Source organism: Chlorocebus sabaeus, chromosome 29 (genome assembly GCF_047675955.1).
Source record: "Chlorocebus sabaeus isolate Y175 chromosome 29, mChlSab1.0.hap1, whole genome shotgun sequence".
In the NCBI taxonomy this organism is placed as follows: domain Eukaryota; kingdom Metazoa; phylum Chordata; class Mammalia; order Primates; family Cercopithecidae; genus Chlorocebus; species Chlorocebus sabaeus.
In genome coordinates this window covers 4,548,712-4,566,687 of record NC_132932.1, presented here as the reverse complement: position 1 = coordinate 4,566,687, position 17,976 = coordinate 4,548,712, and the positions used below count along the sequence as shown (strand labels likewise).

At 36.7% G+C, this 17,976-nt stretch overlaps 2 protein-coding genes across 2 annotated transcripts; both read left to right on the top strand.

Moving 5' to 3' along the window:
* Positions 1 to 4,955: 4,955 nt before the first annotated feature.
* LOC103231299 (olfactory receptor 4F15) lies at positions 4,956 to 5,979 on the top strand. The gene is given in 2 exon segments (XM_037987892.2): positions 4,956 to 5,756; positions 5,758 to 5,979. Coding segments are annotated over 2 exon segments (939 nt in total). The 5' UTR covers positions 4,956 to 5,039.
* Positions 5,980 to 10,833: 4,854 nt separating this feature from the next.
* On the top strand, positions 10,834 to 16,937 carry LOC103231298 (olfactory receptor 4F3/4F16/4F29). The gene is made up of 3 exons (XM_007990595.3): positions 10,834 to 10,846; positions 14,592 to 14,594; positions 15,962 to 16,937. The coding sequence occupies exon 3, from the start codon at positions 16,059 to 16,061 to the stop codon at positions 16,899 to 16,901; it is 843 nt and encodes a 280-aa protein (XP_007988786.2). The 5' UTR covers positions 10,834 to 10,846; positions 14,592 to 14,594; positions 15,962 to 16,058; the 3' UTR covers positions 16,902 to 16,937.
* The last annotated feature ends 1,039 nt before the right edge of the window (positions 16,938 to 17,976 follow it).

The following is a 17,976-nucleotide window of genomic DNA, read 5'->3' as shown; positions in this document are numbered from 1 at the left end:
CTTATGTGACAGAGTAGCTGACAACTTCTTTATATCCATAGAGGATGAATTAAATGGACATCAGCTTACTTGAAAGGATGAGAGATTTCCTTTTTGTAAGAGAACATTAGGACTTTTATGTTAATGAAAAGCAGGATGCAGCTGGGCGTGGTGGCTCATCGCCTCTAATCCCAGCACTTTGGGAGGCCGAGGTAGACAGATCAGTTGAGTGCAGGAGTTTGAGACCAGCCCGGCCAACATAGTGAAACCTCATCTCTATTAAAAATACAAAAATTAGCCAGATGCAGTGGTGCATGACTGTAATTCTGGCTACTCGGGAGGCTGAGGCTGGAGAATCGCTTAAACCCGGGAGGCGGAAGTTGCAGTGAACCAAGACTGTGCCACTGCACTCCGGCCTGGGTGAGAGTGAGATTCTGTCTCCAAAAAAAAAAAAGTTTGACACCTGTTCATAATAGCTAAGAAATATATTTTTAAACCTTGAAAACTGAGGAAAAACTGACATTTCCTTGATGGGTAAATACAAGAAAGGAAGTGGTTCAGAACATATTCTCAGATCTTTTCCAGCTCACCGAGTTTACTAATTGAGAATAATGAACATATTTGTTTTCAAAATTTTAAATATAGTGATCATAAATCTATTCTAAGAAGTCGCTCAATTCTAATGCCATGCAATTCTAGTTAGGTGAATTTAAATTTAAATGATTCCATCAAATGCTAGAGTATCTGTATTTGTCACATTATCACAATTGTTTAAGTAGTATAAATAAATGATGACTATAATTCATGTCATTATAATTATTGAGAGCAATAGCCAGGCCAGACTAGGGAACTCAAAGCAGGATATCTCCTAATGGCAATGGCCTTAAGAAAGAACACATTCTTTCCATGGAGAGTCTGGGATGCATCAAAACAGTCAAACAATTATAACCCAGTGTGTCATCCTGGAAGCCATTCAGCGACCCAAAGACGAATACTTAATACTCAAGAAATGTGAAGACAAGAAGACAACAGCTGAGTAAATTTTTAGATCTGCTGCTATTTGCTCTTTGTATTATTTTCTCATCTTTGCTTTACAAGGGATTATGAAGTAGGTACATGTTGTGTTTAGCTCAATTTATTCTTTTACTCAGTTCTAGCTTTCATTCTTGTAACTCTTATTCTCCTACTCTGTTAAGCTCTTACTCTGTCTCTTGAAGCAACCAATCCTTGATAATCCTTCTTGGGTAATGATTCAGCTTAAAAATGGATCACTTATTTCTTCATTAAGACTCTTATGTCTTGCATGCATAAGATCTCCACTAAGGAAAACCAGCTGGCAATTTTTTTCGTTTGTCTGCAGTAGCTCAATGGAATATCCTTCCTGTACCAATGTAAGCAAAACTAGGGACTTCAGTATGTTAACCTAAAAAGAAAGCAACTCTAGTGCTGCAGTATGTTAACCTAAAAGAAAGCAACTCTAATGCTAAAAGGAAATATTTTTGGGCACTTGAGCTTTTAATATTGCACATCTAGACAAACTCCTACTTTGCCATCACTTGCCCTTTATCATAATGAACCATCTTAGTCTCCTGTTGAATTCAGTAATTCAATTTCCCCTTCTCTTTTTTTCTCATCTATTTCCTTTCTGATTTAAAAAATGTATTTAACTTAAAAAAAGTTCACCTTGCCTCTGTGTAGGCCCTGTCTTTGAGTAAACTTTACACAGAATCTCGTATTTTTTTGAAAGACCTAATAAACCCTCTTTTATTTTTGTTCTTTTCCTTGTAAATTCATTAAAAGTGAAATTTCCATTATTTCTTTTGCTATTCTGAGTTGTAAGTTTTTGCTATTCAAATTTCAGTTTGGAGGAAGCACCACATATATTTCCACTTCATAGCATATTTTTATTATTCCTACTTCATGGAAGCCTTAATAGCATTTTTTGCTACAAGGCTATTTTTTTCTCTTAGTGATTAGAAGGATTTATTTTTGTCTTTTTTTTTTTTTGCCCATTTCTAGACAAGTTTTGGTTAGTTTATAGTTCAGGTCATGAGAATTTAGATGTAAATCATATAATGGTTTGCACAGTTCTTACTTAAAATTGTTCTGATAACCTTAGATTCTCATTTTATTTATGTTCAATTTCTTAATTTTTTCAACATAATTAATGTATATATTTTCACCTTTATATAATCTCTAAGGTTTAGTGCACTGTTAAGCACTTGATAGATACTGCATAAATACTTGTTGAATGAATGAATAAGCCAAGAAATCTTCCCAGCATGGTTTTTGAGTTGCTTTATAGTCAATACAAAGAATCATTGTATGTGAAACTGGACCCCACGAGTTTTATATGTATATGTGGGGAGATAAAACCCATGCATTTTTGTTGGATAAAACCCACTGGAAAATACTGTAATGGAAGTTATAGTTGTAAGAATTCAGGTAAAGGAAGAAGTCAGAAAACTGAGGTATCCTGAAAGTAGAAATTGAATTAGAAATAGAGTGTTTGAGACTCCCCAGGTAGCTGATAAATTATAGACTTTCTTCAAATGTTCTTACCCTTTCTGTAGAATGAAAATCTGTATGTGATACCAAAATTGCATTTGCTCTGGTGAATATGGATTCCACAGAAGCAAGAATTCTTGTCAATGCTATAAACCCAACCTTTGGAATCATGTCTGGAATCCTGGGCACTCAAGATATTTTTTGAATTAATGAACAAAATCATTCAGAGAACCACTCAGGAGTTATATACCTAGCATAATTACTTTTCTAAGAACATGTTGGTTGACTAATGATCATTGTTTCCTTATTGACAGTCATTAGTAGCCATGCTTGGTCCTACATGTAACTGGAGTCAGAAGTTACTAATGTATAGTTACAGAGCAAAAGTCAGGATGCACTGTCTCTCCCCATTCCCTCAATATCTCTTCCACCTTCCTGACAGGCTACTTGAAATCCCTCTGTAGATTCATTAGTTTAAGATTTTCCTTTTTCCCATAAAGCACTTGTTCACAGTAAGAAAGCTGTGCTGTATGGAATAATAGCCTTCAAAAATGTTCATGTCCTAATTTCTGGATCTGGCGAAAAGGCACAGATATGAATAATTTAAGAATCTTGATTTACTTGGATTATCTGGACCTTCCCAGTGTAATTACAAGGGTCCTTATAAGAGGAAGAGTCAGAGAGGAGATGCAATGACAGAAGTTGAGATTGGAGTGATGCACTTTTCAGAGGCAGAGTCATGAGCCAAGCAAGGAATGGAGGCATCTTCTAGGAGCTGGAAAAGGCAAGGAAACGGATTCTTTTGTAGAAGCTCAAGGAGGAATGCAGCTTTGTTGACACCTTGATTTTAGCTCTGAAAACTCACTTTAGGCTTCTTTCTTTTAGAACAATAAGAATATAACTCTGTGTGTGTGTATGGTAAGCCACTAGATTTGTAGTAGCTTGTTACAACAGCAATAGTAAACTAATGTAACAAGTATTTACTGTAAATAACTTTGGAAGTAAAAAGTTCTTGGTCCCAGTATAAATTTTCCCACCAATTACCTTTGTGAGGCTGAGCAGATTGCTTCCTATATTTCTTCCTTTATGAATTATTTATAAAACATAAATGTTGGACAAAATCAGGAACATTCCATTGAACAATGAAACTCTAATGGTTTATTTCTGGCAGTTCTTCATCCTTAAAGAATTGTAATATTGTCACACCTCCCCATGCTGGGACCTGGCCACCATTCTTTAGTTTATTTTCTGGACTTAATCTCCATTACTCAATCATCTTCTTCTTCCAGAGTGCAGATACAGACACTGTCTGGCTCTTTTCACTCAGTATTTTATTTCTGTCACTTTTATTCACTCCAAATGTATTTCGATAAAAAAGAGAGACTGCCTTTATGTGACATGGTTTTTATCTTATGGTATCCTCTGGGTGTGTATATCTACATTAGAGGAGATTATTTGTTTCAGCTCATTACATCTTTTATATAAAAATTGAGATTAAAAAATCACTTATAAAATGCAGTGGTTTCTTCCTAGAAGCCTTTTATTGACTTTAAAATGAATAAGACCCCATATTTATTTTTATGACATCTTATATAAATGTTTATTTGAGTGGTTAAATAAGTACAGGATTGAAATAGAGATAGTGTGATAATTCCTGATTGGCATGTTGTTAATACACTGTTAATATAAACCTTACTGAATTATGATGTACTCTCTTGACTCCAGTGTCATTCTTCAGTCCCATTAATGTATGCCTTCATTCAACAAGCGTGATACACTTATTATATGACTGTGTTGGTCACAACTGGTTATGGTGATGATGGTGGGAGCTACCATTGTGGATCAGTCATGGCTTCTGTATCCAAGAGTCTACATTTTAATTGGAGAAATGGACATTTCTATAACTGTGAGAAGCAGAGTAAAATAAATGCTGATGGTGCGATGAGAATACAGAGTCTTGGTCACATTGGGAAGATTTCACACATAAGTGAGAATTTGGCTGGGATTTTGAGAATTAGATTTTGTGAATTGGAGAATAGAATAAGAGAAATTTTGAAATTTAGAAAAAGAAGGGAAACGTCTAAAGTCTAATCAAGCAATATAAATAGTAGAACAGCTGTATGCTGTGCATGAGTAATTGTTAGGTGGCTCATGTCACTGGTTGAAATCATATCCATTGATAAGTAATCATAGTGATAAGTTTTTAAAGATGACCTTATATCTCACCCAAATAGAACATCCTGGGAAGGATCAAATAGGAAATATTCATGTAACACAAAAGCAGAGGAGAGATAGGTCTAAGGATGGAATTAATTTAATAGTAGTAGTTTTGAAAACCCTAATGCCAAATAGAAGCCAGCTGACCCCTCTAAGTAGAAGTCCAGCATACATGTGATGAGGGTTATTTGGCTGTGTGAGATGTTAATATGACACTTATTTTCATGGGTGGAGGCTTTCTTTCTTGAACATGAATACTTGCCTAGGTAATTCTTTCTCATTTTCTTTCTTCCTTTAGGTAAGTAACATGAAAACTGATCTTGGAGTCTGAGGCAATGAATGGAATGAATCACTCTGTAGTATCAGAATTTGTATTCATGGGGCTCACCAACTCATGGGAGATTCAGCTTCTACTTTTTGTTTTCTCCTTGTTGTTCTACTTTGCAAGCATGATGGGAAACATTGTCATTGTGTTTACTGTAATCACGGATGCTCATCTGCACTCCCCCATGTATTTCCTCCTGGCTAACCTCTCAATCATTGATATGGCATTTTGCTCAATTACAGCCCCTAAGATGATTTGTGATATTTTCAAGAAGCACAAAGCCATCTCCTTTTGGGGATGTATTACTCAGATCTTTTTTAACCATGCTGTTGGGGGCACTGAGATGGCGCTGCTCATAGCCATGGCCTTTGACAGATACACGGCCATATGTAAACCTCTCCGCTACCTGACCATCATGAGCCCAAGAATGTGTCTCTACCTTTTAGCCACTTCCTCAATCATTGGCCTTATCCACTCATTGGTCCAATTAGTTTTTGTGATAGATTTACCTTTTTGTGGTCCTAATATCTTTGACAGTTTTTACTGTGACCTCCCTCGGCTCCTCAGACTTGCCTGCACAAACACCCAAGAACTGGAGTTCATGGTCACTGTCAATAGTGGACTCATTTCTGTGGGCTCCTTTGTCTTGCTGGTAATTTCCTACATGTTCATTCTGTTCACTGTTTGGAAACATTCTTCTGGTGGTTTAGCCAAGGCCCTCTCCACTCTTGTCAGCTCATGTCACTGTGGTCATCTTGTTCTTTGGGCCACTGATGTTTTTCTACACATGGCCTTCTCCCACATCACACCTGGATAAATATCTTGCTATTTTTGATGCATTTATTACTCCTTTTCTGAATCCAGTTATCTACACATTCAGGAACAATGACATGAAAGTGGCAATGAGGAGACTGTGCAGTCGTCTTGTGCATTTTACAAAGATTTTGTAAATAGGTTGGCTGTGAAGATGTGTAACTATGAATTATTCCTCATGCTGGTTGCATAAAAGAAACTATGCAATTTCAGAGAAATACCGAAGACTGAGGCCATATTATATGCCTGAAAATCTATTAAATTATGGTAACAATTTCACCGTTAAATTAGAAGTGGTGTTATTCTTTGCACCATGTGCATCAAAGTGCTAAATGTTAAATCTTAATGTCTTTTGTAACCTACCACTTTGAAAGACCTTGTTCTAGGTGAGTGCCATGTAATTGAACAAATAATAATACTATGTATCTTTTTCTCTATTGGACAGATTATCGATAGACAAACTACACATTCAATTAACCTGTTTACTACCTAACTCTCTTTTTTTTTTTTTTTTTTTTTTTTGAGATGGAGTCTTGCTCTGTCACTCAGGCTAGAGTGCAATGGCATGATTTCAGCTCACTGCAACCTCTGCCTCTCTGGTTCAAGGGTTCAAGCAATTCTCCTGCCTCAGCCTCCTGAGGGTTGGGATTACAGGCACCCATCTCAACCCCTGGCTAATTTTTGTATTTTTAGTAGAGATGGAGTTTCACCATGTTGGCCAGGCTGGTCTTGAACTCCTGACCTCAAGTGATCCATCTGCCTCTGCCTCCCAAAGTGCTGGGATTACAGGCATGAGCCACCACACCTGGCCTGTTTAGTATCTAACTCTCTTGATTTTAATTCTTTTTGTTCCTAAAGTGTTTGCTTTGTGTTGCTCCAGTCTCTACATATTTTACCTCCTTTTTAGGCTTCTCTGTCTGGCCATCTGGAAAATTGTTAGTCCTATATTTAGAATTAGAGTGGATTACCAACACCATTTGTTGTAATCCCTTCAAACTACATGTACTAAAATCCAAGAATTGAGTGGTGACTACAGTTTGCCCAAAGGCACACAGCTGGAAATCATCAAAGAGAGCCAGGCACCAGAAACCGTGACTTTCACTTTCAGATCAACTTTGTTTTTGATTTGATGCTCATATTCCACTCTTCCAGCTTTTCCTGTAGGACTAATTTTGAGTCTATTTGAAGAGAGAGCTTTATACTAATCATTTCTATTACGTCCTACCAGGAAATCATTAGCACTTAGCACTTCTTTATCATTTCTGAATCCTTCCCTAATTTCTGCCACCATAATACATGGCCTTGTTCAAGTCCTACCAAAGCTGAATTTTAAATCATTACTTTACATTTTCTTGTTCAAGTTCTACCAAAGCTGAATTTTAAATCATTAATTATATAAAAAAAAAATGCTTGAACTTTATTATTAAACAGTGTTATTTTGTCTATGGTAGTATTCACAGAGACCTTTGATTAAATTCTATTTTATAGGTTTGAAGTTCATTCCATTGCTTACAGTGGATGATGTTTCTTATTTTGGGAAACAGAAATGTGATTGGTGAATTACATAAGTTACACTAAGGTATTTATGCCTCTTTCTCAGAAGGATAAATTTCAAATATTTCAGCAAAAATGGAAAGATTTGTAAAAGATGTGTGAAAATTCTTTTTCCCCAAATTCTGTGAATTTTAATCTAACATGGTTACTAAAATATAGAAACAAACCTATTAATTGAGGTTTCCATCATGAGGTAATGAAGCTCTGATCGCCTTTCATCATTTGTGTCCTAGGGGAGATAATTCATGTTACTCATATAGTGCTTCTTATGGTCCAGGTACTCTTCTAAGTGCTTTATTTGAATCTTATGATGCAGATTCATTCTCTCATTATACCCATTTTAGAGAGGAGGTGTCTGAGGCAGAGTTGCTAAATATCCTCAAGATTATGAAGTAGTAAGTCTGGACTCAAAGTCTGCTAGTTTGAATTCAGAGTTTGTTCTTATAACCTGTGCACTATAATGCATCTCTGTTAATAAAACGTATCAGAATAGCTTCTTTACTTAAAAGCAATCTCTATTTGTGGGCTCTCTACTGAGTGACCCCATCACCAGCAAACCCAGCATTTATGGGGTCAATTTATTTACAAAAATTTATTGTGTATGTATACCCATTCAGCCGTTTTGTTGTAGGCTGTCACTATAATCAGGGCAGTTGAAATGCCAGAATTTCCCTGATATAGTATAGAGGAAAATGTCTAAAGTCTCCAGAAGATATTAAATAATTCCTAACTCTACCTTTTTGGGAGGAGCTGGGAGGACACAGCATCACTGTGACTGCTTTAATAAATGGCAGAAGGAAGGACTGTGCAACAATTCTAAGTACATATACACATAGTAATGATGTACCAGTACTTTGCTCAAACATACCTATGACCATTTATTTGCACAATTAAACACCTGGAAGAAAAAGGAATATCATAATATTTAAAGGACTGTTGGACACAGAGTTGACATTTACTCCCAGATTCCTAGAAGGGTCATCACTCCTCTTTTGAGTGGAGGCATTTGGGAGTTGGGTAATATGTGGAGTCCTAGTTCAGATGCGGTGCATGTTGGGTTCACCAAATGACAACTTCCCAGTGATCATTACATCATTTCCTGAATGTATAATTGGAAAAGATACACTTTGTAGTTGGTACAACTCTACACTTGTTCCTTGTCCTGTGGGTGACAACTATGATAGTAGGGAAGTCACGAAACTACTGTCCTATTCCCCAGTCTAAAATAGTATTTCTTTTTTCTTTTCTTTCTTTTTTTTTTTTGAGACAGAGTCTCACTCTGTTGCCCAGGCTGGAGTGCAGGGGCACAACCTGTAACTTCCATCTCCTGGGTGCAAGCAATTCTCCTGCCTCAGCCTCCCGAGTAGCTGGAATTATAGGCACATGCCACCACACCCAACTAATTTTTGTATTTTTATTAGAGACAAGGTTTCACCATGCTGGCAAGGCTGGTCTTGAACCCCTGGCCTCAAGTGATCCACATGCCTTGGCCTCCCAAAGTGCTGGAATTACAGGTGTGAGCTACCACACCCAGTCTAAATAGTATTTCAAAAATTATACTGCATTATGTAGGGGTACAAATATCCCAAAGATACAGAAATAGTTCCTATCCTATCTCCATTTAATTCACCAGTGTGTCGCCTATAAAAGCTAGTCACTTCCTGGAGAATGCCAACAGACTGTTGTAAATCTATCCCGGCAGTAGTCTAAATTGCAGATGCTATGCCAAAGGTGGTATCTTTGCTAGAGCAGATTAATGTAGACCTGGGTATATAATATGTGATCATTGGTCTGGTAAACTTTCTTTTCCACCTCTTTTGGAAAGGAGAATTAGGAACAGTTAGCATTCACTTGGAATGGCCAACACATACATTTGCTGTCTTACTCTGTCATAACATAGCCTGAAAAGACCTGAACCATTTGGATATTTTATAGATTGTCTTAACTGTCTGTTATATTAATAACACTATGCTGTCAAACCAGATGAAGAAGTGGCAAGCATTAGATACTTTAGTAGTACGCATATGCTCTCAAGAGAAGGAATAAACTCTATAGAGAACCGTGAAATTGTCACATCATTAAAATTTTGAGAGTTTGATAGTCCAGTCCATGCCAGGAGGTCCTTTTCAAAGCAAAGGAAAATGTTTTTTCCTTCTTAATTTTTTATTTCAATAGGTTTTGGGGTACAAGTGGGGTTTTTTTGGTTACATGGATGAATTATATAGCAGTGAATTCTGAGATATTTGTGCACCCATCACCTGAGTGGTGTGCATTGTACCTAATGTGTAGTTCTTTTTTTACCCCTAACCTCCCACCCACTCTCCCACTTCTGATTTTCTAAAGTCTATTATATCACCCTGTCTGACTTTGTTTACTCGTAGCTTAGTTTCCACTTAGAAGTGAGAACATAATGATTTTGGTTTTCCACTCCTGTGTTACTTCACTTAGAATAATGGCCTCTAGCTTCATCCAAGTTGCTGCAAAAGACACACTTCATTCCTTTTCGTGGCGGAGTAGTATTCCATGGTATATATATTTTTTGTCCATTCATTTGTCGATGGGAACTTAGGTTGGCTTTCTGCATCTTTGCAATTATGAATTGTGCTGCTATCAATATATGTGTGCAAGCATCTTTTTCATATAATGACTTCCTTTCCTTTGGGTAGATACCCAGTAATGGGGTTGCTGGATCAAATGTTAGATCTACTTTTAGCATTTTAAGGAATTTCCATACTGTTTTCCATAGAGGTTGTACTAAATTTACATTCTCACCAGCAGTGTATAAGTCTTCCCTTTCCCCCACATCCGTGCCAACATCTATTGTTTTTTGACTTTTTAGTAATGGCCATTCTTGCAGGAGTAAGGTGGTGTCTCGTAGTTTTGATTTTCATTTCCCTGCTGATTAGTAATGTTGAGCATTTTTTCATACATTTGTTGGCCATTTGTATATCTTTTTTTGAGAAATGTCTATTCATGTGCTTTGCCCACTTTTTGATGGGATTATTTTATTTTCTGCTGATTTGAGTTCCTTGTAGATTGTGGATACTAGTCCTTTGTTGGATGCATAGATTGCAAATATTTTCTCCCATTCTATAGGTTGTCTATTTACTCTGATTATTTCTTTTGCTGTGCAGAAGCTTTTTAGTTTAATTAGGTCCGATTTATTTTTGTTCTTGTTGCATCAGATTTTGAGGTCTGAGTCATGAATTCTTTGCCTAGGTTGATGTCTACAAGAGTTTTTCTGATGTTGTCTTCTAGAATTTTTTATAGTTTTGGGTCTTATATTTTAGTCTTTGGTTCACCTTGACTTGATTTTTGTATGAGGTGAGAGACACAGATCCAGTTTCATTAATCTACATGTGACTTGCCAGTTTTCTCAGAACCATTTATTGAATAGGGTGTCCATTCCCAATTTATGTTCTTGTACGCTTGGTCAAAGCTCAGTTGGCTGTACATATTTGACTTTATTTCTGGGTTCTTTATTCAGTTCCATTGGTTCATATGCCTACTTGTATACAAGCACCACACTGTTCTGGTAACTATTGCCTTGTAGTATAATTTGAAGTCTGGTAATGTCATGCCTCCAGGTTTGTTCTTTTAATCAAAGGAAAATTATTGCATCTTGCACCTTCTGTCACTAATAAGAAAGAACTATACCTGGTAGATTCCTTCCATTTCTGGAAGAAGCATAGGCTATAACCAGGAATACTACCACAACTCATATGCCGAAAGCCATGAAAGTCTGTCAGCTTTGAGTAGGGTGCAAATCTAGAAAAGGTTTTTCTGCAAAAAATCCAGACTTTGTGCAAATAGCCCTACTTCTTGGGTCATACTACCTGGCATACCCAGGTATTAGAAAAATTGGTGGTGAAAAGAGAAGAAATGAGTTTTATAGCAAGCACCAGTTGGATAATTACAACACAAAGCTTTAGGGGCTTAAGCAATCATTTTTCTAAAAATTACAGAGTAATTAACACATAGACATGTAATTCCACAAGATGTCATATTATACCACATTAAAGATATGGAGGTATGAGAGTTAGCACATGACCATTAGATCTACTGGCCTCTTCACATACTGCACCACCCAGAATCTGCTCATCTAATGAAGCAATGAAATGGCTGTTATCAAAATAGTCCTCATGGTGAGCTACAGGAAAGAGGATTTCAACAGCTCTGTTTTATATTAATTACCTTTTGCTTCCCCTCCTTTCCCACTAATTCACATGAAAGACACTGGCGGCTACCATTTTGGGTTTAGATTACTCTGCAAAGACATAACAACTCATTTCTTCTATTTTGCTGACTTTCTTCTGCCCTGATATTATTTGTCCTGCCCTGTTTGTCCCCTGGATAAAAAATGAGTGGATTCAGACAAGAATAGCACAGCTTCCATTTGTCTCTCCAGTGTCACTCTTAACCCTTCTCCACCCAGTTTTGTGCCTTTATTAAGCTCTTCTTCAGTTACCTAATTTGAATGTGCCATCTCTTGTCCTGGCAGGATCCTGACTGACACAAGTGTACAAAATTGAAAGTAAAAGTACCTTGTTTTCTTGCACAACAATCTCGTTGTCAGAAGTACTTATTGCAAAAACTTTATTGTCTATTTATTCAGATTTATATGCACAGCAGCATAGTATGTGCTGTATTGGTATCCACTGTTTCACTCAATGGTGTGCTGTGGTTGTCTTTAACTATATAGATATCAAACCTGCTTTACAGTGGCTTTAGAGAATTTGATTGTATGGATGTAGCATACTTTTGAAAATTTATCATCAACTGCTGGATGTTTTAGTTGTTTCATTTACTATTAAGCTCTGAACACCGGAATGAATTTCTCTACAGCTAAATCTTGGTAAGTATCCGTAACTACTCAGTATATGATTATGTGAAAATGAAGTGTTGTATACACTCTTCTACCATTTAAACTGTACTAAAAATTTGGCACAGTGGCTTTTCTGGAGATGATAAAATGATTAGAGTTAATTTTTTGAGTTAACATTTACCTATTTTCAGGGATTAATTTTAATGAGTAGTTATCACTATTGCCAACAAAACAGCATAAATACATTAAGCAAAAATATTCCACTTTTGTTTCCCTCTTTTTCTCTAGTGTCTTATTATGAACTTTTGCATCTTTTGGTTGCACTGGTCAAAGCAAATAGTTCTCTAGTGGCAAAGCCCATGATACATACGCTCCTTTAAGCTATCATGTTTTTGCAGTATCACTTGGTCACTGTCCCCTTGAGGTATATGTAATTAGCCTTATATTTCCTACGGCAGGATATGATATGGCATTTCACGTTAGAGAACACAGGAAACTCCCAGAGTACCTGAATATGTTGTTCTCTCTATACAGGTAAAGTAGAAGGTTGCAAATAAATTTAACAACGGGATATTGGCTTTAGTTTTAGACAAGGTTCTGTTGTGGGAATTGCTATGCAAGTGAGTCATCATCTAAAGCAAAGTAGATAGGGTCCAGGATAAGGAATTGAATAACACGAGAGAATAATTGTGAAAAACTTTACTGACATTTTGGAAGAAGTTAACTGGCATTGGCTTTGAGCTAGGATTACGATGTGTCTAGGGAAAGGTGAAAGACATTAGAAAAAGTCTGATTTTGCAATATTTTAAATTCAGCATAGGTTGCAATTAATCACTCTCTTCTCAGTGATTATATGAATGATTCTTATCCTTTGTCGTGATAAATAGGCAAGAAAAACTGACATATGCAGATAGAAAAACATAGGTTATTATATTTTTCTCTCAGTTTTCTTTTCAAAAGATATGGGTATAAACTGATCATTTTCCATAACAAGGGAAGCAAATTTCTTAAGAATTTGTCAAGTTGCAAGACGGAAGAGTCTCATAGATACTTCATTAGAAATGAAAGACATGGGGGAGGGGGGAGGGATGGCATTGGGAGTTATACCTGATGTAAATGATGAGTTGATAGGTGCTGAGAAGTTGATGGGTGCAGCACACCAACATGGCACAAGTACACATATGTAACAAACCTGCACATTATGCACATGTACCCTAGAACTTAAAGTATAATAATAAGAAGAAAAAAAGAAATGAAAGACATGGAGACCAAAAGACCCAGAGCTTAGTAAATAATTTCCAATGTAATGTCATTTAAAAATGTGATGTGAAAAGTTTAAAAATAAAATAATACATAAACAACCAGGAGCTTGATTTAGTTTTCCTGGTCTCTTATATGATTTAGAATTACAGTGTTTGTATTAATTGTATCTTTGAACTGTAGATAGAATGAAGAAGGATTTAGAGAATGCTTATAATTTTTTTTTTTTTTTTTTTTTTTTTTTTTTTTTTTTTTTTAGGAATCAGGGTAAGTGAGAAAACATTCTAAGAGTAAATATAAAAGGTATTGAGTTTGTTGAATCTTGGAAACAGAAAGATAAGGGCTAACTTTGTTGCATTTATGTATATAAAAGTTAATTTGACTGGATATATGATTATAAAACTTTATTGGATCCCTACAATTTCCCTTGTAAAGTTAGTATCATTAATTGCAATTTGATAGACCAACTGAGACTCATAAATTTAAATAACTTGCCCAATAGCAGCTTGTAAGTGCCTGAAAAATTATATAAATATTGGTTTCTTTCCAACGTGCTATGTTGCTTCTGTAAATAAAACTGATATTACAGTAAAATGTGATAAATCTTTGCATAGAGGTTTGAACAAAATGCTTCCCACTGTACCAAAATGCTCTTTGTAGTTTAAGCTTTTTAGATCATGTGCTAAATAGTCTAGGGCAGTGATTCTCAAATTATCTTCTCAGATTATTTTAGTTACATATTTTTCCCCCAGTGCTTCTTGAACTTACACTTTAGTAGAATACAAAATCAAGCACTTAGATTTTGCTGTAATGTCATATTATTAAAGAACTCTCTAAACACTCTCAATGTCAGTATCTAACATAAAGGAAACCAGTAACTAACAGTTTGTGGACATGTTCTTCTCTGTAGATCACTTTTTTGTTGCTTCAGAGAATCCAAATGTGAAAAAGTACTAATCCCTGCCTTTAAGATACGTCAACTTGGTGAGTTAGACTTGTACCCAGTTTACTACAATATAAGGGATAGTAAAATGAGTACTGGTAATATAAAGCAAGACCTCACAGCTATGGTAAATATTTCTTAAACCTTGAAATACTTTCCATATGTAGGGAGTGGGGAAGAATATTTTTTCCAGAATAGGGCTGTGGTCTTGGAAATGGATGCAATAGTTGAGAAAACATAAATAGTTTTGTGTGACTAGAGCCAAGCTATATTAGTCCTGAAGCAAAAATTAAAAGAATTTGGAATCAAATTCCTGTTACCTATGTTGACCAGTCTTGTATTTCAAGAGGAACATCACAGCCACTACTCTGGGACAAGCAGAGGGATATTAAAGCAGAGAAGGTTTTCTCTTTCACACTTGGTTGTCACACTGTGTTAACACAATTTCAGAGCCTATCAGGAGATTAGGTTCTTCTCTCAACTCTCTGCAAGTTTTATTAAAGTGTAGTTAACAGATAAAAATTATATATATGTATATGTATGAAATAATTAAATCAAGCTAATTAACATATTCATCTCCTACACTTATTTCTTTGTGGTAAAACATTGAAGATCTGTTCTCCTAGAAATTTTAAGTATGAAGTACATTATTATTAACTCTAGTTACCATGCTTCACAACAGGCCTCCAGAATTTATTTGTCTTGTTTAACTGAAACATGGTACTGGTGCATAACATCTCATTCTCTGCCTGTTTCATCAACCCTTGTCAGCTGCTAATTCTAATATCTAGTTCTATGAGTTTGACTTATTTAGATGCCACATATAAGTGAGATTTTACAGTATTTGTAATTCTGTGTCTGTCTTATTTCACTTAGCATAATATCCTACAGGTTCATCCATGTTGTTGCAAATGACAGAATTTCCCTTTTTTTTTTTTTTTTTTTTTTTTTGGTAAGGCTGAAGAGTATTCGATTGTATAGGTACACACACACAGACACAAACACACATTTTCTTCATCTGCTTATGTGTCAATGAACACTCTATCTTAGCTATTGTGAATAAGGCTGTGATGAACATAGCAGTACAGATATTTCCTTGAGGTATGTATTTCAATTCCTTTGAATATATACCTAGAATAAGATTTCTAGATTATATGGTAGTTCTCTCTCTCTCTCTCTCTCTCTCTTTTTTTTTTGGAAACTCCATAGTGTGTTTCGTAATGGCTATACAAATTATATTCCCAACAACAGTGTACAAGGGTTCCTTCACTTCACAGCCTTGTCAAGGCTTGTTACCTGTTGTCTTTTTGGTAATAGCTATTCTGACAGGTCTGAGATAATGTCTCATTGTCATTTTAATCATATCCTTAATGATTAGTGATAAGATGTTTTATATACCGGTTGGTCATTAGGTTGGTTTTAATGCTAAAGTGGAAATAGACTTTTATAACTTTGACTTCTTTCTTTCTAGTTTATTAATATGATTATTATTTACATTTTCTGCTGTTGTTCTCTTCAGGTACCACTGCTAACAAAGCCAGTGGTTGGGGCAAATCACTCCGTGGTGTCAGTTTGTGTTCCTGGGACTCACCAGTTCCTGGGACATCCGACTTCTCCTCCTTGTGTTCTCCTCCATGTTTTACATGGCCAGTAGGATGGCAAACTCTCTCATTTTGCTCACTGTGACTTCTGACCCTCCCTTGCACTCCCCCATGTATTTTCTGTTAGCCAACCTCTCCTTCATTGACCTGGGTGTTTCCTCTGTCACTTCTCCCAAGATGATTTATGACCTGTTCAGAAAGCGCAAAGTCATCTCCTTTGGAGGCTGCATCGCTCAAATCTTCTTCATCCACGTCATTGGTGGTGTGGAGATGGTGCTGCTCATAGCCATGGCCTTTGACAGATACGTGGCCATATGTAAGCCCCTCCACTATGTGACCATTATGAGCCCAAGAATGTGCATTTTATTTCTGGCTGTTGCCAGGACCCTTGGTGTCAGTCACTCCCTGTTCCAACTGGCATTTCTTGTTAATTTACCCTTCTGTGGCCCTAATGTATTGGACAGCTTCTACTGTGATCTTCCTCGGCTTCTCAGACTAGCCTGTACCAACACCTACAGATTGCAGTTCATGGTCACTGTCAACAGTGGGTTTATCTGTGTAGGTACTTTCTTCATACTTCTAATCTCCTACATCTTCATCCTGTTTACTGTTAGGAAACATTCCTTAGGTGGTCCATCCAAGGCCCTTTCCACTCTTTCAGCTCACATCACAGTGGTCCTTTTGTTCTTTGGCCCACCCGTGTTTGTGTACACATGGCCACACCCTAATTCACAGATGGACAAGTTTCTGGCTATTTTTGATGCACTTCTCACTCCTTTTCTGAATCCAGTCGTCTATACATTCAGGAATAAGGAGATGAAGGCAGCAATAAAGAGAGTATGCAAACAGCTGGTGATTTACAAGAAGATCTCATAAATGATTCAATAAGGCTTTCTCATTAAACGTGGTATGACTTTGTTTCTTTCTTTGATATTTTAGATTCAGGAACTATGAGATATCACATATTGATTTGAATGTTATTAGACCTGTAACAGAATTCTTATCTGATGAATGTATGTATTCCTTGTTCAAAATGAGTCATAAATTCAATACATCTCTACATCTATGTTATGCCCATTTAATTTCTTTCAGCAATGTTTTGTGTAGGGAAAAGAAAGAGAGATCAGACTGTTACTGTGTCTATATAGAAAGAAGTAGACATAAGAGACTCCATTTTGTTTTGTATTTGAGATGCTGTTAATCTGTATCCCTATCCCCAACCCTGTCCTTGTGAAAGACATGTGCTGTGGTGACTCAAGGTTTAACGGATTTTGGGCTGTGCAGGATGTGCTTTGTTAAACAAGTGCCTGAAGGCAGCATTCTTGTTAAAAGTCATCACCATTCTCTTAATGTTAAGTACCCAGGGACACATACACTGCGGAAGGTCGCAGGGAACTCTGCCTAGGAAAGCTAGGTGGTTTCTCCCCATGTGATAGTCTGAAATATGGCCTCGTGGGAAGGGAAAGACCTGATCGTCCCCCAGCCTGTCACCCGAGAAGGGTCTGTGCTGAGGAGGATTAGTATAAGAATAAAGAAGGCCTCTTAGCAGTTGAGATAGAGAAAGGCATGTCTCCTGCCCGTCCCTGGGCAATGGAACCTCTTGGTGTAAAACCCGATTGTATGTTCTATTTACTGAGATAGGAGAAAACCGCCTTAGGGCTGAAGGTGGGACTTGCTAGCGGCAATGCTGCTCTTTATGCACTAAAAAGGTTAATGGAGATGTTTGCATATGCATATCAAGGCACAGCACTTTTCCTTAAACTTATGACACAGAGATCTTTATTCATATTTCTTTCTGCTGACCTTCTCCCTACTATGATCCTATTGTCCTGCTACTTCCGTTTTTCCAAGATGGTAAAGATAATGATCAATAAATACTGAGGGAACTCAGAGACCGGTGCCGGCGCGGGTCCTCTGTATGCTGAGCGCCGGTCCCCTGGGCCCACTTTTT